The sequence below is a fragment of the Oncorhynchus mykiss genome, chromosome 17 (assembly GCF_057628025.1).
Source record: "Oncorhynchus mykiss isolate SJ-2025 chromosome 17, ASM5762802v1, whole genome shotgun sequence".
In the NCBI taxonomy this organism is placed as follows: Eukaryota; Metazoa; Chordata; class Actinopteri; order Salmoniformes; family Salmonidae; genus Oncorhynchus; species Oncorhynchus mykiss.
The window spans coordinates 8,573,017-8,592,802 of record NC_143038.1 but is presented as its reverse complement, the minus strand read 5'-3'; the positions used below and the strand labels follow the sequence as shown (position 1 = coordinate 8,592,802).

At 41.8% G+C, this 19,786-nt stretch overlaps 2 protein-coding genes and 1 non-coding gene across 18 annotated transcripts; all 3 read left to right on the top strand.

The window, feature by feature from the left end:
- The first annotated feature begins 3,822 nt into the window (after positions 1–3,822).
- Positions 3,823–10,271, top strand: znf207b (zinc finger protein 207, b). Of its 2 annotated transcripts, XM_021567912.3 has the most exons (11): positions 4,016–4,207; positions 4,735–4,861; positions 4,959–5,094; positions 5,215–5,406; positions 5,648–5,729; positions 5,922–5,986; positions 6,528–6,661; positions 7,867–7,965; positions 8,665–8,892; positions 9,122–9,278; positions 9,437–10,271. In XM_021567912.3, exons 1-11 carry the CDS (start codon positions 4,167–4,169, stop codon positions 9,580–9,582), a joined length of 1,407 nt encoding a protein of 468 aa, XP_021423587.2. In that variant the 5' UTR covers positions 4,016–4,166; the 3' UTR covers positions 9,583–10,271. The 2 variants fall into 2 exon arrangements, with proteins under 2 accessions (XP_021423588.2, XP_021423587.2); XM_021567913.3 differs by lacking the exon at positions 7,867–7,965 and having other exon boundaries at positions 3,823–4,207.
- Positions 6,008–6,136, top strand: LOC118940678 (small nucleolar RNA SNORA49). The gene has a single exon (XR_005037264.2). It is a non-coding gene; the product is annotated as a small nucleolar RNA SNORA49 (small nucleolar RNA).
- LOC110493567 (uncharacterized) lies at positions 9,877–18,828 on the top strand. Of its 15 annotated transcripts, none has more exons than XM_090204672.1 (8): positions 9,877–10,317; positions 11,258–11,298; positions 11,550–11,595; positions 14,702–14,737; positions 15,373–15,729; positions 16,004–16,366; positions 17,111–17,214; positions 17,706–18,828. In XM_090204672.1, the coding sequence occupies exons 5-8, from the start codon at positions 15,384–15,386 to the stop codon at positions 17,835–17,837; spliced, it is 945 nt and encodes a 314-aa protein (XP_090060798.1). In that variant the 5' UTR covers positions 9,877–10,317; positions 11,258–11,298; positions 11,550–11,595; positions 14,702–14,737; positions 15,373–15,383; the 3' UTR covers positions 17,838–18,828. The 15 variants fall into 15 exon arrangements, with proteins under 15 accessions (XP_090060798.1, XP_090060794.1, XP_090060795.1 ...); XM_090204668.1 differs by having other exon boundaries at positions 16,001–16,366; XM_090204669.1 differs by having other exon boundaries at positions 10,205–10,332; positions 11,258–11,285.
- Positions 18,829–19,786: the final 958 nt, after the last annotated feature.

Below are 19,786 nucleotides of genomic sequence, written 5' to 3'. Positions count from 1 at the left end.
TGTCTTGGCTGTGTGCTTAGGGTCGTTGTCCTGTTGGAAGGTGACCCTTACTAGTCTCCTAGTCCCTGCCGCTGAAAAACATCTCCACAGCATGATGCTGCCACCACCATGCATCAGCCTAGGGATAGTGCCAGGTTTTCTCCAGACATGATGCTTGGCATTCAGGCCAAAGAGTTCAATCTTGGTTTCATCACACCAGAGAATCTTGTTTCTCATGGTCTGAGAGTCTTTAGGTGCCTTTTGGCAAACTTCAAGCGGGCTGTCATGTGCCTTTGTACTGAGGAGTGGCTTCTGTCTGGCCAGTACCATAAAGGCCTGATTGGTGGAGTGCTGCAGAGATGGCTGTCCTTCTGGAAGATTCTCCCATCTCCACAGAGGAACTCTGAAGCTCTGTCAGAGTGATCATCGGGTTCTTGGTCACCTCCCTGACCAAGGCCCTTCTCCCTGATTGCTCAGTTTGGCCAGGTGGCCAGCTCTAGGAAGAGTCTTGGTGGTCCCAAACTTCTTCCATTTAAGAATGATGGAGGCCACTGTGATTTTGGGGGCCTTCAATAATGCAGACATTTTTTGGTCCCCTTTCCCAGATCTGTGCCTTGACACAACCCTGTCTGGGAGCTCTGGGAGCATCTTATAGCTTGGTTTTTGCTCTGACATGCACTGTCAATTGTGGGACCTTATATAGACAGGTGTGTGCCTTTCCAAATAATGTCTAATCAATTAATTTACCACAGGTGGACTCCAATCAAGTTATAGAAACATCTCAAGGATGATCAATGGAAACATGATTCACCTAAGCTCAATTTTGAGTCTCATAGCAAATGGTCTGAATACTTCTGTAAATAAGGAATTTCCGTTTTTCATTTTTTAATACATTTGCAAAAATGAATAAAAAGCAGTTTTCACTTTGTCATTATGGGGTATTGTCTGTAGATTGATGAGGGAATTTAAAAAAATCAATTTTAGAATAAGGCTGTAACGTAACAAAATGTGGAAAAAGTCAAAGGGTCTGAATACTTTCCCAATGCACTGTAAACCTGTCCCAGCAGCAAATCGCAACAGCAGTCCCAACACATAACCACTGCTACACCTGGCTATCAGTGGAGCCTTGTCTGGTATCCAAACAGTTCACTCAGACTCATTTACTGTCTTTAAAAAAACATAGCTTATATGGCATACTTGCTTAAACAAATGTGGTTTCTACTGACAATTGAGATGTTGAAACAATGGCATAAGGGGACGACAAGGGGATAAGAGGCTATCTGCATTTTCGATTAAGACATTAATGAGCGAGCTAGGACCGACGTAGTCAATATAACTATTTGTTCAGCACTTTTGAAATGTACAGCGACACCATTCAGAACATGGGCCGTTCTTACAGTGTTCTCCCTGTACACCAAGTCAGAACCGTAGGATAAATAAAGGGGACATATAAGCAGACAATGAAAGCTCTTCCAATATGCGATGATTACATTTCTCTAAAACAGGTTATAGGCTACATATGCACCACCAAGTAAGAACAGAAACGTTAGGTGAAATTTAGAGGGAAAAATAGACCAAATTATTAGGGTGCAGCACATGGACGACTAACAGCCTATTACACAACATACACTTAGTATTACTTTCTTAGCTACAGTATACATATCTCCCTGGCATATTACATAATTTATGCAGCAGCATACAATACATTTTTGGACTCACCTTGTTGTGCTGTGCTCACTTGAACATGAAGGTGGCACGGCAGTCCTTTTGAGTAGATTTTGTCATCAAAGTCTGGCATTCTCTGGATTTATGGGGCTTTCAAGACAACTGGGAACTCTGGAAAAAAAACTAGATCAAATGATGATGACGTCAGTGATCTTTAGGTTGTAGCTCTATAAAAGGCCAGAGTTCCCGACTTACAATTCCGAATTGGATGACCGTTCAAAAAGTAAACTTGTTTTTTCCTAATTTCCCAGTTGTCTTGAACTTACTGGTCAGATTTCTCAGTTACAAGTTAACAGTTGTTTTGAGCGTGGCAGAAATCATGCTGGATTGACAGCATGGCCAATGTTGAATGTTTATCATTTTAAACATGGAAAAGAGACCCTTAAACCCAGACTTGGGACCACACAGCCACCACTGAATAGCAGGCTAGTGATTGCTTTGCAAAGCTTGCAGTTAGCCACTGATTCCTTCCAAACCACTCATTGTTGAATTTGCGATTTCCAACTTGCTGTGTAATGTTTAGGTCCAATGGCCGATTAGCACCGATACGTTTTATCTATAATTTCTCTTCATTAAAAAGGATTTGCCAGTAGATTTTCGACTTGATTCATGATGATGACTGCTAGCTAAGATGTTGAAAGACCTTGAGCCTTCTTGGATGGGCACTTGTAATGTAACTCTATGGCAGCACCCAAGGGGTTTGAGTTTTCAAGCTCCTCATGAGTGACAGAACACTGAGCCAATCACTGCGCAACTAGAGCACATTACAAACTGCTACTCTCAGTGTTTTGCTAAAAATGATGGGTCGCCATTGGATAGGTCAGATATACAAAACCTTGTAGGCAGCCTACTCAACTGACAATCTATTAAAAACATATAGAACCTATTGGATCCAAGACTTAAAAATAACTGATATTGATGGAGGGAGTGTTGGAACATAATGAACGAAATTACATGCCTTATTATTTAAATATATATTTTAAAATCTGGCTACAGACAGAAACGACATAAAACAATTTGAGGTCTTACAAGCATTAGAAACAACATCGGGCGTGGATATGGTGGGAACATGTGGGTCTGAGCATGTGTGATATCATTCATATTTGTGAAATGTAGGTAAAAGTTCAGTTGTCTATTGTTTTTGATTACGTGTGTTTTTGTTTATGGTAAAAAATAAACACAAGTAAAATAAAATATATACAAATAAAATAAATGCTTGAGTACACAAGAGTCAGCCCTAATTCATTCAGAGATGGAGGCCTGCCACTGTGGTCTCTCTTTAGTCTAGTCACTGCCGTATAGGAAACAACAGCAGCTCCCAATGTATACAATTTAACATTCATTAGGAGCCCTGAAATTGGCTTCTGTTGTGTTTACTCACTTGCATAAATATCCCATTTTCCAAATGAATCATTTACCTTGGAGAGAGAACGGGAGGGAGGGGGGAGAAAGGGATGGAGGGGGAGCGATTTAAAGAGAAGGGAGGGAGGGTGAAGACGGAGATTCTCTAAAGTAGATTTATTGTTTCCTTTCTGCTCAGACTGCTGAGCACAGCACTGGGTATATTTATTTTCAGTTATTCAAATGAGTCTGGCTTATATGCAAGGCACTGGGCTGGGGGACTCGCAATCTAGGCCCTATTGAGTCCATGTGCTGATCTAATACATTTTTCTAGAACATTTTATTGAATCAAATGAAATTGAACATCCATATCATAATGCATGGCATGCATTGCAAGTTTGTGCTATTCAGTATTATAAACGGGGTGGTTCGAGCCCTGAATGCTGATTGGCCGTGGTATATCAGACCGTATACGTTGGTAACCAGTTTATAATAGCAATAAGGCACCTTGCGGGTTTGTGTTTTTTGGAAAATATACCACGGCTAATCGGCTGTATCCAGGCACTCCGCGTTGCGCGTAAGAAAAGCCCTTAGCCGTGGTATATTGGGCATATACCACATCCCCTCGTGCATTATTTCTTAATTATTGTTGTTCTACTATAAGGATATATATATATATATATATATTTATCGACATTTGAATTGCTCACAGCATTGACGCCTTCATCACCATACAATAGTATGGTGCAATGTCGCTCCCATGTGGACATTAAAGTTATTACACCGGCACAGAATGCATTGAAATGACGCGAGCAGAAACACATAAAATAATATAATAATGGTATGATTATTAATTTCCGAGGATTTCGGATCAAATCCCACAAGAAAATACAACTTCGTCAATGTACTGGAAAGACGTATTTAACGCACTTTTGTTTAGGGAATTGTGCACGTTTTCCATCAGCACAGCATTGTGGGAGCAAATCATAATCCACTTCCTCCACTTGAAGAAGCGCCATTTTCGGCGTTGTCATACAGCATGTCGCTAATGTTTATGACATAATAAGAACGAATTTCAGTGTTTGTTATTCTACGTTTGCTTTCCAAGTACTATCTGAAAGATGGGGCGAAAGAAGAAGAAGCAGATGAAGCCATGGTGCTGGTATCCTTTGGTTTGGGGTATAGACAAAACGCATGAAAGGAAAGTGAGGGCTCGAATGTTTAGCAAGGTAGCTAGCGAAGTAAGATAATGTAGGCCTCACAAGACCTGTTCGCACTTTTGATACTTTGTCGTATTTCTGTAATAATGTTGTTGCAATGTAATTTTCCAACACTCTCTTTTAGTTTTATCTCAACAAAGTAAACCCAAATGGTGTATATTGACGAACATTTTAGGCTGAAAACTAGCTATGTTAGCTAAGTAGCTAGCGGCATTATTAGTTAGCAAAGTAACTTATTGCATTCATTATGTAGCTATCTGCAACTACCCAGTTTATGACGCTTAGTCGGCATACCTTGTCTGTCATAGATGGTGGTCAGAAGTCGTGCTCAAAGAGTAACTATACCTTACGTTAAATTAAAGGAGCAACGTTATAGCAGGGAGGAGGCACCCTCGATTGAATGAAACCAACTAGCTAGCTTGCTAACGTTAGTATATACTCTGACATTTCCTTAATTCACAACTTGAAGGTATTGTAATCGAGATTTCGATGATGAAAAGATCCTCATCCAACATCAAAAGGCCAAACATTTTAAGTGCCATATATGTCACAAGAAGTTGTACACTGGTCCAGGGCTGGCAATCCACTGTATGCAGGTTGGTATTCACATTAACAACATGTTGGTTATTCATTAATCTGTGTGGTCATACCTTTTATTTGTTATATGAATCATTGATGGCGTGGGTCTTTCAGGTTCACAAAGAGACCATCGACGGGGTCCCCAATGCCATACCTGGAAGGGTAGACATAGAATTGGAAATCTATGGCATGGAAGGAATTCCAGAGAAGGATATGCAGGAGAGGAGACGGACATTAGAACAAAAACAGGGTTAGTTAGTGTCAACGTAATTTCCTGCATTTGTACTGAGAACCATAGAAGTCTACAGCCAGAACAAATCATCTTAAAGAACTACTGTGTGGCTAAAATACCCCTTTACTTTGTGTTCAGAGAGCCAGAAGAAGAAGCAGAATCAGGACGACTCTGACGAGGATGACGACGATGATGATGCTCCAGGCCCTTCGTTCGTTCAGCAGCAGATGCCTGCTGCCCAGCCCCAGGCTAGCTATGTCCCTCCCATGGCCCAGCCAGGCATCCCCCCTGGGGCCAGGGCTCCAGGCATGCCACCAGGAGCTTACTCAGGTAGAACATGGGCTGAATGGCCATACGATTGCTTTGTTCTGCCAGTAAGACATTTGCATCAAGTAATGATGATTGTAAAAAATGTTAAACTGCTCTGAATTGTGAATGAATCATGCCCATTCTGAACAAACCACAAACTGGAAAGAATTTTTTTCCCCCAGCATCACCAAATAATGGCTAATAAATTATACCTGGTGTATTGGTTAAAATCTAGTTTCCTTCCCTTTTCTTCCCAATGCAGGAATGCCCCCTATGATGCCAGGTCACGGTGTCCCGCCCATGATGCATGGGATGCCCCCTGGTATGCACGGAATGCCACCAGGGTGAGTACTAACTGATACTACTCAGTGGGTGACATTTTCCTCCCTCAATGCGTTTGCTCACTCTTTGCAGGAGTTAAATGTCGCCCTGAACTGGTCCGTCGCTGCAGGATCTGCCTTATTATTAAAACATCAGACAGTTAGATTTGATCATTCAGATTGTAACTCACACCTGTTGGTTTGATCTCCTTACAGCATGATGCATGGGATGGGAGGGATGATGCCTCCAATGATGCAAGGGATGCCTGGTATGCCGCCAGGTAAGCACTGTCGGTACCCCTCTTCCCCTCCCTTACTCCAGTCACTCTGTACCCAGTGGGGTGGAATGGCATTGACAGGGGATAGAGCACTGTGGCCGTCTCTCACCTAGGACTATTCTCCTATATGAGGCTTGTGAGAGAGCTGACAATTTCACAAGATTAGCATAGAGCTGGGCGGCGTGGACACATCTATTTAACGATAGGCTTATAACATGAATGTGCACAACAGTTTTAAATTTAAACCCTTAAAAATACTACTACTTTGAATGTTGTAGCTATCAATTGTCCGGTTATCAAACTTATTTTGTTTCAAACTTCACATTTCTCTAGTAGGGCCCTATAGGTTATTTATCATAATGAACGATATCAGCAAAATGCCCACGATAAGTGGTTATTGTCCTAGCTCTAGTAGAGCAAAATCATGTTCATTCTCAATTCTATCATGACCTAGAAACGACCTGCTATGATATTTGTCATGGATTCCCTAACTTTCTGAGAAAGGACTGTGATTTGATATTGAGACCTGATGTCTTGTCTTCAGGAATGCCACCCCACATGGGTCACCGTCCTGGTATGCCCCACATGGCCCAGGTCCCCACCCCGGCAGGGATGCCCCGACCCTCCGCAGCAGCCCCTGCTGCCGTCAGCAAGCCCCTGTTCCCCAGCGCAGTACAGGTGGGTCACCTTGCCAAGAGGCGAGGTGGGATGGAGCTGTATCTTGTCATAACTGTCTCATTGGTTTACCTTGTTCATTTTAAATAGAATAATTCACCAAGAGTATTTCCTCTGTGTTAAGATGGTTGTACTGGTGCGCTCATCTCCGGCACATGCATACTATCAGAATATCATCATTAATGGTGGGGAGTAGGCTTGGGCAGTATCCAGTGTGTCATACCTTCATACTGACCTTGTGCCATATTGGTATATTCGGTAATACCGGCACTGAACACAAGGGACATTATTTTCAAACCCCAGCTGAGCTTTTGTAATCCAAAGGTTAGCAATGCTAACAAGTACATGTAAAATCCCATAGAATGCAAACTAAATGATAAAGAGCGCATTGTGAACATGTAGACGGCCTCTGACCTAAACTATTTTCAGGACAGACATCCCAGCTCACAAAGTTCTAAAAAGTAACTCAGAAATGTTAGTTTGCGGACCGCACAACACAAATAGTAGACAGCAAGGCTCTTGATCCAAGAGGGGATTTTCTGCTGTTACCGGCAATATAATTAATTTTGTAAGACGCTAACCACTTAGCTGGATAGCTAACTAGCGACTAAATTAGCAAACCAAATGTACAGCTGCAGAGCATTTAGCACATTTTTAGACTGTTTTTACTTAAAAGTTATAAAACACCTAGCTGGTGAACATTTAGATGTGAATTCCATACTGTAACCTGATCACCTGGCGTGTGCTGCACAACAATGAATGACTCACAAGGCTCTGGTGTCTCGTTATTGTGTGCTTCTAAACAAACACCATGTGACTGGGTACTAGCGGTAAGCTTCATAATGAAAAATTCTGACAGGTGAAATGAAATATGCAATCATTATCTCTTACCATATTGCACAAGTTGACTGCAGGTATTTACTTGAAATGTAGCAACAAATATTCACATTTATGCAATCTTCTAAGAAATCATTTCAACGGTATTGAAAAACCATCCTGTGGCTATTTCCAAATACCCCAGTATATGGTATACCGCCCAAGCCTAATAGGGAGCAGCAATAGCAGAGTTGTATCAGTAATGCATCCATAGTAAGGAACTACAGCTCATTATCAAAATGCCCTCTCCTCGTTTTCCTCTCCAGAGCTGCTGGTATTCACTCTCGGTTCTGCTGGTGTTGTTCACTCTGCCTCTCTTCTTTATGCTGCAGATGGGCTCTCATGTTCCAAACACCATCACAGCCTCTCCCAGTAGCACTGCAGACTCTCAGTCTGCTGCCTCTAAGCCTCTGTTCTCTAACACTCCACAAGTAGGCAGGACTCTTTCACTTCCATGTCCTATAGACTCCTGTGGCATGCAGCGTATCAGCTTGATTTGGTTGGGAATGCTACAAAATGTCTGTGTTTTGACATATGAACTTAAGTTAGCATATTCAACAGGCCTTTTGTCATTCCGTGTGCATTTTTGTGAACCGCTCCACCAAAAGGATGAGCTGATGGTCGGCTTTCCCTTAGGAGGACTTGCTGCATGCCTGTGTGTGGCCTGCCTTAGTTTTCTTAGCACTGAGTTGGTGATTTAAAATATGTATTTTTGTTTAGGCACAGCTTGCTTTCTGCTTATTTTCCCCCTCCCCTGACTTATTATCATGGATTTCCTCAGATGGTATTTTGCACAATGCAATGCTCATCAGCAATGTGTGATATGAAATGAGTTTTTCTTGAGTGTCTCAGCTGAACTGATATTTTCCAGTCATTTAAAGTGCTAATCTGTTCAGCGTTAGTTTGATGTACAGTGCACTCTGCTTGTGAAAATCTGAGGAATCAACCAATCGCTTGTTGTGGTCAAAAACCATGGGACAAATTCTGTTTAGAAAGCCCTTCTAAGGAGTCAGTAGGTCAAATGTCTGAATATCTGATTCCTATGAGAGGAGAGCATTGTAATCTGTGTGTGTGTGATCATGATGAGTCACTCACCCATCTGACAGTGCATCTTCCTTCCGGTCTCCCAGGCTCAGCAGAGTGCCTCTGGAGCTGTGCCCCACAGCGTGCCCTCCACCTCCTCTGATCCTCCCAAAGCAACATTCCCCGCCTACACCCAGTCCTCTGCCTCATCCTCCTCTAACCCCCCTAGTAACACTGTGGCCAAGCCCCCCGCCACAGTGACCAGTAAGCCGGCCACCCTCACCACCATGAGTGCAACCAGTAAGTTGATCCACCCTGATGAGGATATCTCACTGGTAAGTTGCTCCTGCTTTGCGTTTTGCCCTTTCACAGTAAGTAATGAATGAGAAAGTACTTTTTTTTCTCTGTCGCGTTACTGTTGTTACTTGTAATATTTGTTTAAAACAAATTAGTAAAATATAATGTAATTGAGTTGTGATTTGTCCTTGCCGTTGCACTGAAAGGGATAGGCTAGTGTTGTGTCCTGTCTAAGAATCCTCTCTGTGTCTGTCTGCCCGGTAACAGGAGGAGCGACGGGCTCAGTTGCCCCGGTACCAGCGTAACGTTCCCAGGCAGGGGCAGGTTCACATGTCTGCCCCTCCTGTGGCGGCCGTGGGCGGCATGATGCCCCCACAGCAGGGCATGCCCCCGCAGCAGCCTGGCATGAGGCACCCCATGCACGGTAAGATGTTATGGCATCACTAGACCAAAAAATTAACTGATGGAGAGAAACTTGTAGCCTTTGATGGCACGAAAGACCAAGTATCATACCAGTTAAAACATGTTTTTTTTGCATTTGCTTGCATTGTGATGTTTCAATATACTTCCTCCTCCCTCCAGGTCAGTATGGTGGTCCCCCCCAGGGCATGCCTGGCTACATGCAGGGCGGGATGCCTCCGTATGGGCAGGGCCCTCCGATGGGATACCAAGGAGGGCCTCCCATGGGCATGCGGCCCCCCGTCATGTCTCCTGCGGGACGATACTGAAGCAGTCGCAACGACCTGACCCCTCACTAGGTTTGGAGGTTAAACCTTTTCTCACCTTGTGCTTTTTAAAACTAGCCCAAGCCAATGAGCTGTAAGACCAACCAGTGATGGTGAAGAAAAGTATTAATGAAAAAAAATATATATATACGCAGCACACGGACATTTAACATTACATCTTTAATGGGGAAAAAACATAAACAACAAAACACACAAAACAACTTGATGATAATGACAACTTTGTCATTGTGCAGATTTGATACATGTATGGTGTTTTTCTTCTCATGTTTCACTCAGGTTTGTAGAAGTGAAGTGTGTTAAATATGGTTCATATTGTTTTGACTGCTCGCTGCTGGAGTAACATGATCGTATCGCCCTCCCCTTACAAAAAGGCAAGTTTCCTGTAAATATATGATTTTCTGTTGTGTAGAGTAAGTCGGTGACGAGGCCCTCACAGCACACTTTGTGTGTTGTTGGACGCCCTGTCCCCAACCGTATGGTTGGTGAGGGTCCTCCTTTATGATGACGATTCCAACTGTTTAGTAGTTTACCATGGATTATTATTATCTATCAGTCTCTAGCTTCATTCTTATTTCAGGTTTATTCCATGATCAAAAGGGTAACTTGTGTGAACTTATTCTCTGTACTGTTTTAAACTATCTATGTTGTAATAAAACTCACTTAAAATCCAACACTGTTTTCTTCCTGACCCATGGATGGGGATGAGGCTTCATGAAGGTTTGTACCATGGAGGTTAGTACCTTCATCATGAAGGTTTGTACATAAATGTTGTATTTATGAAATATTGTTCAAATTATAGAATGTCAACATTCCAGATCTGGTATTTTTAAACATGTTTTAATATACAAATTGTCTTGATGCAGATACATTTATAGCCTGATGTTCTTTAATAGTAATTCAATCATTTAAACCTGCACCCTGAATCAGTTTATCTTCCTCACCTTAGATTCACTAACATTTGCATGCAAGTGCTCTATACTCTGTGAGTGGTTGATGATAAATATACATTTTACTTGATGTCGGGTGTATTTTTCCTAAACCACCTACTCATGTCTGGGTGTTTAGCTTTTCAAGTCAGAGGGCCTTATTTGGTGTTATTCCACTATGGTGCATCAGTGTTTCCCCTATATGTATTTAGCAGCGGCGTTGTGCCGCTGCTAAACCGTAGCCGCCACTGCAAAAGATTTTAAACCAAGAATATAGAAACGATAATGGTGCAATATATTTGAAGACTAAAAATCGCCAAAATAAAGACTAGACAGTTGGCGAAAGTAAAATTTTAAAAAAATGTCATGATATAGGGCCACTTTTGATTTGGTTTGTCATTTTAGTTAAATTAGGAACAATGCATAAGCCATGGCAAAATGTGTAGAATTGTAGAAAATTAGCTTTAAAACAAATGTTCATGTCAAAATGTGTAGAATTGCAGAAAATTTGTTTTAGAACAGCTACAGTTACTCTGTGGCCGAGAGGAGGGCCGCTAAAATGTGCCATTTGTCATGCCCACTACCCCCACATGCTAACTTTGCCACCGCTGTTGGAAAAAAATACTAGGGGAAACACTGCATAGCATATTAAAATCGAAAAAAAACATTACTTTTAAACTTTTTGTAAGCCCATGTCTATTTTGATGGTAATGTCCTTATCTGCTTTTCAGCCTAAAACACAGATTTCTTGCGAAACAGGTCAGTTATATCTGTAAGTACCCATTCCCTTACCATAGTGTGGCTGTATCTTGCACCGGATGTACCGTTTAGTAGTAACTAGTTATTGAATCTGAAGTAATGCATTTTGGGAGTTTTTCCAAGATTTGTACATTGTTTTGAGTATTGTAGAGTTATTCTAAAGTACTTGCTCAAGATTTGTTACACCATTTGGTTGCATACAAATGTAATGAATGTTGAATGCTGTGGTGTGCCATTGTTGCCTCTTTCTGTCTGGTGGTGAAGGGGGCAGCTTGGTGGAAACTGGACACATTTTTACCCCACTCATTTGGTAAGTAGGATTTCACATCGGCTATGATGTACAGTGGCTTCAGAAAGTATTCCTACCCCTTGACTTGTTTCACTTTTGGTTGTTACAGCCTGAATTTAACGGAGGAAATAGATTCTCACCCATCTACCCACAATACCCCATAATGGCAAAGTGAAATCATGTTTGAAAATTAAATACATATGTATTCAACCCCTTGAGTCAATCAATACATGTTAGAATCACCTTTGGCAGCCATTACAGCACACATTTTTCTGGGTAAGTGTTAAGAGCTTTCCACACCTGGATTGTATAATATTTGCATATTCTTCAAACTCTGTCAATTTGGTTGTTGATCATTGCTAGACAGCCATTTTCAAGTCTTGCCATAGATTTAAAAAAATATATTTTGTAGTCATTTTGTAATGGTGGGTGTGGCCTCATGGTGAAATCCCTGAACGGTTTCCTCTCCGTAGTGACTGGGTGTATTGTGTGGTAGAAATTCTAATCAATGAGGAGAGGTGAGGTCAAGCACCAATCAGGACATTGCTTTCCTTATTAATACATTTCGAATAAAGTATAGTCATTGCTTCTATAATGATGAGGCTGGTCGGCTCAACACTTCCAAGTGTTGTGGTGAGTAGCTCTGACGAAGAATACATATCTTTTATAGAAAATATATGCCCTTTTAGTCTTCCTGACAAACAACAGATGCATGGAATGGGTCACAGGGTGTAACTTGATATATGAGAAAGGAGTATCCCACCAGATAGCATTTGCTTTGAAGTCTGTTCTTATTTAGTTTGGCCCCTAAGACGAGGCTTCGATCTCGTTCCTGGTACTTCAAAGCACAGAAACACCAATTAATTCTATGGCATAACTCAATTGTCAACTCTAGATACTTCCATCTCAAGTAAAACCCCTTCTTGACCACACGCCTGGACACTGAGGGATGTGAGCCTCTAGGTCATACACTCCCCCAGGACCGGTGCAACATCAGAGATGACGTAATGGTTCCAGACACTACCCCACATCTTTTCTCAGACCTTATCTCCCCCAAGGAGGGAGTGACTGGCTCACGGACATTGTGGAGACAAGTGGTTCCCCATCAACCGCGCCATCCCTTCACATGGTTTAGAATAGGTAGACACATTCACATATGAAGACAATATTCCCTCCTGTCATATTTCTCTTTCTGATATTCTGCATAGCACCAGCGGCATGTGAAAGACGAGCCTGACTTCTCCCCTCTCTGGGCCCCAGCTGAGGAAGGAAGTGCAACTACCAACACCAGAGTCCAAAGGGATACATTCTAATAACAAGCATATCATATAAGCATATTATGCAGATAAGACATCTTAATTATCTATGTTACCTAAATCTTCCACCACAATTTATATACCATCCAAAGTGTTAACTTCACCATGCTCAAAGGGATATTCAATGTCTGCTTTTTATTTGAATTGTACCCACCTACCAATAGATACCCATTGCGTGGCATTTGAAAACCTCCCTGGTCTTTGTGGCGAATATGTTTTGAAATTCACTGCTCAGCTTCGGGGACCTTTTTTATATGTATGTGTGGGGTACAGGATTGAGAGAGTTATTCAAATCATGTTAAGCACTATTATTGCACACAGTGAGTCCATACAACTGATATTGTGACTTAAGCTAATTTTCAATCCTGAATTTATTTAGGCTTGCCATAACAACGGGTTTGAATACTTTTTGATTCAATACGTTTCAGCTTTACATTGAATAAATTTGTAAAAAGTTCAAAAAAACAATTCTACTTAAACATTGTGCGGTATTGTGTAAGCCAGTGACAATCTCAATTGAATCAATTTTTAAATTCTGGCTGTAACACAAAATAGAAAAAGTCAAGGGGTGTGAATACTTTTGGAAGGCACTGTACATGATGGCTGTTGTAAAATAATGATTGTAAAGTTCATTTGAAAACACTCCCAGACCATATTACGGTAATGTTTTTTTTCTTCAAGTTATGATCATTGTTTACAGATTAATAGATTATTAATAGTTATGGATTAAAGTATTTGGCCTGTTGGATGTTGTCGTCAACACTCGTCCGAACTCATCTTCCAACTTTCGCAACAATGCTCAAAACTGTCTTGGATGTGCTGCTGTGTTAAACTGTTACTCGGATTAGCTTCACCATTATAATTGAATTCTCCCCAGTTATAATTGTCAACATGCATCCTATAACGTTCTTTTAAAGGGAACATTGGCCTGTTTGTTCATTAACTATACATTTCACATAAAACAAATAGACATTATTTCACAAGACCATGTTGGCAGTATCACAGTTTCTCTCCATTTGCTGATGTGCATAAATGTATCCTAATGTAAAAATCCAAATGCTTTGTATCAAAACACACTATTATAAGAATAAATCATGTGTGTTGTGTACAATTTTCAGTGTCTGTTTTTTCAAGCCTATCTTGTTAAAAACCCATTTTATACCAGGAACAGGGCCGATCTGAACCATCTTTGTAAGAGGACCACTAGATGGTCTTGGGTCGTGAACTTGACTTTCTCAAGTAACTGTTTGCAATATCTCCCATGACGTTACAGTGAATAGTTGGTCATTTGTGGTATGTTGTAACTTTTATCATAACATTTTTTAAACCTTAAACATCTTCAAAGTAACTCGTGTTTTGATACCTAAATATATTCTCTTATTAGCAGTATTTGGCTGAAATTGACAGATTTTTTGCAGCTTTACAAATGGCTAAATACTCTGGATTTTATACTCTTAGTATAAGGTCAACACACTTTCAGTATTTTGCATTTGCAGAACCATCTCATCTTTACAGATAAATATTTTGTAGTAATTATGTAAAGGTGGGTGTGGCTTTTTGCTATGACACTTGTGAGGAGTAGTTTACAAACGACTCTTCCTGTTCAGCGTTAAGGTTTGAGGTGGAGAACTTCCTGTAACTAGTCACCAATTTCCCCTCATTAGGCTGAGACCCCCCCAGTCAAGTGAGTCAGACTCAACAATTCTGGTATAATACTCCACTTATGTCTGAGGCTCACTGCATGCTGCTCAGTGTGTGATAGCATCGTCATATAAGAACAAGGGAAGTCATTATGACTCTTCATCTGACAGGTGTTTGGCTGCTGCTCATCACACATACAGTGTTGGGTAAGTCTTGCTTCTGCAACTTTTGGTGTGGGGTTAGTTTATTGGGAACTGTGTTGACCACAGGAGGCTGCTGAGGGGAGGACAGCTCATAATGGCTGGTGTGAATGGAATGGCATCAAACACACAGAAACACGGGTTTGATTTATTTGATACCATTCCACTCATTCCTCTCCAGCCATGAACATGAGCTTGTCCTCTCCAATTAAGGTGCCACCAACCTCCTGTGGTGTTGGAATTTTTCTTCTGCCATTGCAAGTTTTGGATGACTTTATCATGGAGTAGTTTAATGCCTATAAAACAGCACTTGTTTGGGTTAGTCTAACCAGAGGCCTGAAACTGTTCCATATGACTACATTGATCATTATGCAGACGCTCGTAGGCGCAGCCGTCTAATGCAGTGCGTCTCAATGCTAGAGGCGTCACTCACTGCCTGTTTAGTATCACAATCGGCCGGCCGTGATTGGGAGTCCCATAGAGGGCTCACAGTTGGCCGAGCGTCGTCCTGGTTGCTCCTGGGTAGGCCGCCATTGTAAATAAGAATTTGTTTTTAATGGCACTGCCTAGTTAAATAAAGGTCAAATAAAAACGGGGAGCTAACGTTGTATTTATTACCTTCTCTATATGTTGCCTCCTAGTGTTCTGTGAAATGGAATTCCTGGAGAGAACGCAGGGTGACTCTATAGAGTTCTACTGTATCTCTGAGTTCAATGCCTCCAAGCCCATTGGGCTCTACCTGAAACGCAAGTGGCTGCAGCCCAAGCAAGAGGTCATGTTCATGTTTACTGAACAAAAGCCTTCGTTTTACGGTGACGTCAAAGAGCGCATCAATGTCACGGGAGACCCGAGTACTCACCGGGTCAACGTGACCCTCAGCCAGCTGAAGGGAACAGACACAGACATCTACTACTGTGAGTTTGTCTTCCCCGATGCCTCCAGCGTCGATAAAAAGATTCCAAGCAATATGGAGTTCTTTCTGTACGTTGACACTGTTGGTGAGTATTCTTTATGGATTCCTTCATTTATTTCCTTTTTTATGTTGCTTGATACGAATAGAGTTGTTGACACCATAGTCAACAGTCACAGGAGCCTGCGTGTTTTCCTTTTTGTTGTTGTAATAACTCCAGACGCCATAGCTGAGCCATACTGTTCATGTTATGCATCCTGCCACTGCTTCCTTCTTAGAATAGCCCTGGCTCTAGCAACATACTCTCCTCTACCCCGCCCACAAAGCCAGTCATACTAGTGTTTGTTTCCCATCTGGAGAAGATGTCCCAGACAACAAGATGGATGTAGGCCTGATAGAGACGTGCGCCGGGGGGTCAGCTGTCCTCCCCTGCCTCGTCCCCAACGGTTCCCCCTCGGCCATGGAAGGGGTATGCCTGAAGAGGCGGTGGGGCCGGGCTCCAGTGGAGGTGCTGTTCCACTCAAAGCGCCCCTCTTCCTCTGCCTCGTTCCCCCCAGAAGAGAGGCTTCACCTGGGCACGGGTCTGGGCGGCCTGGCATACAACCTCACCCTGCTAAAGATGCAGCCGGAAGAGAGCGCCTTTTACAGCTGTGAGCTGCTGCTCCCCGGCAGGTCCGACAACAGTGCCAGGCTAGGGAGATACGTGTACTTTGTGTCTGTGCAAGGTGGGTGTTTATCATAGGGCTAGTGGATTCAACCCTAATAAGACACCTGATTTATATGGGGCTAGTGGATATAAACAAGTAACACTTGATTTAGTAAGGCTTGTTCATTCGTTGAGCTTACACATCACATTGGGAACCTTCTTTGTGTGCCTATGCGTTGTCTGTCTATACACGTTTTTGACCAGACCTTTACGAAAGGTCTCCACTTCCCCTCCCCACATCGGTCTCTATACTAATTTTGAAAATAGACAGATGCAGTAGGAAAATGGGGTCAGTGGTTTTGGTTTTTAAGGGATAGTTTGTGATTTTGGCAAGGAACCCTATCTACTTCCCCAGAGTCAGATGAACTCGTGGATATTTTTTTATGTCTGGTGTCTAGTATGAGGGAAGTTGGAGGTAGTTTCGCGAGACAATGCTAACTAGCGTTAGCGCAACGATTCAAACTGCACACAGGCATAAAATGGTATCCACAAATGAATCTGCCAAAATCCCAAACTATCCCTTTAAACTGTAAATTCATGCCAGTAAATGTCCAGGTCATCTGTGGAAGCTGTTTCTATGATGCTGTATTGTTTATTAACTCTAGTAGCCAACTCAGGTAACAAATATCAAACAGACAATGGTCTGTTAGTAATTCATTTAATCATACACAGTATATGAAAGGTTGTCAATGTATTTTTAATTTAGGAAGTGATTTGACATTCTTCAAAGTCTGACACTACATGTTGCTCATTGTTTCCCCAGGTGTTAGGTGTAGCTGTACTGGCTACACTCCACTGCTCTATGCCCTTTCTGCTGCTGTGGGGCTGCTACTCATCTTCCTTATGGCCCTGGGAGTGGCTCATTATGTGAGTAGGACTGTAACCTACTTACTATGGACAAAAGGATTGACACACAGATCATTATTTATATAAATGGTAGCCACTCCAATTTTTTTGCTGCTTTTATGGTCATAATTTAAAAAGCGTTACCATTCTGCAAATTTCTCATTCATATGACATTTTCTTGAAATCAAACAGTTCTCTGCTCTGAGTTTATAAAGCCACTCTGTAACATTTTACAGCCACACCTGTAACCTCAATGGTTGTAGACTGGGGAGGCATGATATTGTAATGTATATAGGTACTTACTCATTTGGTAGCTACTGTATTCCTTCAAGTGACAAATTGTCAGTACCATAACACTGATTTCTGACAGGTATGACTAAGTACCAGTGATTTGTCAAACACCTCAAATTGAGGAAGGACGCCACTGAATCAAAGCATCCATCCTCTTACTATTCACATCATTTCACACTTTCACCTGCTGCCTTCTCTGATTGGCTTCTGTCCTCTGTCAGGGTAAGACCCGAGGAGACCGTGTCAAACCGCAGCCCCACCAGGCTTCCATCTACGAGGAGATGGTTGGGGTGCGGCCCTCCATCCGGAATGGAAAAGTGTCTCCCTCTTACCACCCGAGGCCCCCCCTCTGAGTTCTCAACAGGAAAACCACAGAGAGGCCCGAAGAGTCACCGCTAGTATCTGAAACTGCGAGGAACAAGGTCTGCCCAATCTCACCAACACGGTGTTTGACTACAACTACAATTTACATAACCTTAAATTTGGACAAACAAACATCCACCTAACTTAGTTTGTTGTACTGTAAATGCTGTTGTGGCGTTATAAACAATGTTTTGTATTTGATGTAAATGCTGGCAGTTAAATGTTGTAGCCTTGCTTTACTTTTTGAAAAGATATTGTATTTAAACCAACAAAAATATTAAGTGTAATACTTGTCTTTATTAGTGTTGTATTTTGACATGGTACATTTGTCCTGTGCTGGAAACAGATATTCATGGACTTACAAAATACCAATTTATACCTGGTGCTAACATCCCGTCCTTTGTCCACATTCTGAGACAGATGTAGACTATTAAATGCATTGTGGTCCGGTAAATTGTCTTGATATCAAGTGTAGACTGATAAAACCTTTATGGCGTCAAATGTCTCAATATTTTGAATACTGGATGGGACCAGGAAACCTGGTCTTAATGCGGACTGGCTAATATGTGGACAAGCTCCAGGACACATGCAACAGGGTGCCTTTCCACATCGAGTTTGTTACCATGCTACATATCGGAAATGAACCAGTCATGGGATGGTCCACCGGATGTGTTTGCATGGTGTGCTGAACCACAGCTTCAAAATCTAATTGTATTTGTCACATGTGCTGAATACAACAGGTGTAGACCTGACAGTGAAATGCTTAGTTACAAGCATATAGAAAAATAAGTGAGGCTATACACAGGGGGTACAGGTAATATGTAAGCAGAGGTAGTGACTTTGCAGTTCAGTTGGATGTGAAAGCTGTAATGTCCTTCTGCGATATGCAAATTCCGAGAACTCACTCTGACCTGAATAAAAGTGCAATAGAGATTTAACTCAACAGCTTACTGTAAAAAAATAAATTTATAACAAGGGGTGCTTCAAGTGTATTCCTTGGTGGTGTGTGCGAGTTGTCTCAAGTTGCTTCCTTATCCGGCTGCATCTAGTTTACTGGCTTCCTCTGGGGGGGTTGTGGTTTCATCTCTAGAGGTGCATTAATACTAAATGTCCACATGAAAAATCAAGACTACACAAGAAATCGACAAGACGCTTTTTAACAGCCAAGAAAAATGTCAATTTATTAATATAGTCCGAAAGAAGCTCCATAACTCATGGAAACATGTTTTTTTCCGGTGCATGTCATTAACAATCACATTCTATGAGGAGAAAAAAAAACATTAAAAGCCACAACTTTCTCAGTACAGACATTTCTCCTTAATGTTTATTTTTTAAATAAAAAGGCAGAGTACCACCCCCCAACCCCCCCCTTACAAAAACCAGACCGCCTTAAAAGTCATGGGCTTTTTCTCAGTATAACCCACAGTGCTTTAGCAGAAGGATAAGCGCTCATTGCTTAAGGATTACACAGCATGGCAAAGCAATACAAAGTTTTGCCATAAATCTGATGAGGGGGAAGAAAATCTAACATAGCAAATTTGTAGCACAAAGACACACCCCTACATCAAACCCTGAACCCCAGAGTACGAGTTCCGGGCCCCAAGAGAAAAGCAGGCCTGGACTCTCCCTCCCACTTGTGCATAGATCATGATCCTTTAAAAACCAGCTACCCCCCCCCCACCCACCCACACTTCAAATCTGTCTCCTGAAAACCATCTATTAGACAGAATCTCTTAACTCATTGAATATCTGCCACAGGAACAGAGACAGTAATGCACAAAGCTCCTGAAAGTTACAGGATGGAACCTCAAAGAAAATGCATAAGTAAAACTAATCACTGCCGTTTGACAATTAAAACCATTGATCAATTTTGTTTAAATGTAAAGCAATTTTACATGTAAAGCACTCTACTTTTTCTCTCTCAGAGTTCATTTTCAGT

Coding starts and splice junctions, on each gene's coding strand:
- LOC110493567 (XM_036949500.2), top strand. CDS start 11,505: ATGCTGTGGTGTGCCATTGTTGCCTCTTTCTGTCTGGTGGTGAAGGGG. Junction 14,738..15,372: donor CATCACACATACAGTGTTGG/GTAAGTCTTGCT, acceptor GTTGCCTCCTAG/TGTTCTGTGAAATGGAATTC. Junction 17,215..17,705: donor CCCTGGGAGTGGCTCATTAT/GTGAGTAGGACT, acceptor GTCCTCTGTCAG/GGTAAGACCCGAGGAGACCG.
- znf207b (XM_021567912.3), top strand. CDS start 4,167: ATGGGGCGAAAGAAGAAGAAGCAGATGAAGCCATGGTGCTG. Junction 6,662..7,866: donor TGTTCCCCAGCGCAGTACAG/GTGGGTCACCTT, acceptor TTTATGCTGCAG/ATGGGCTCTCATGTTCCAAA. Junction 7,966..8,664: donor TGTTCTCTAACACTCCACAA/GTAGGCAGGACT, acceptor CCGGTCTCCCAG/GCTCAGCAGAGTGCCTCTGG.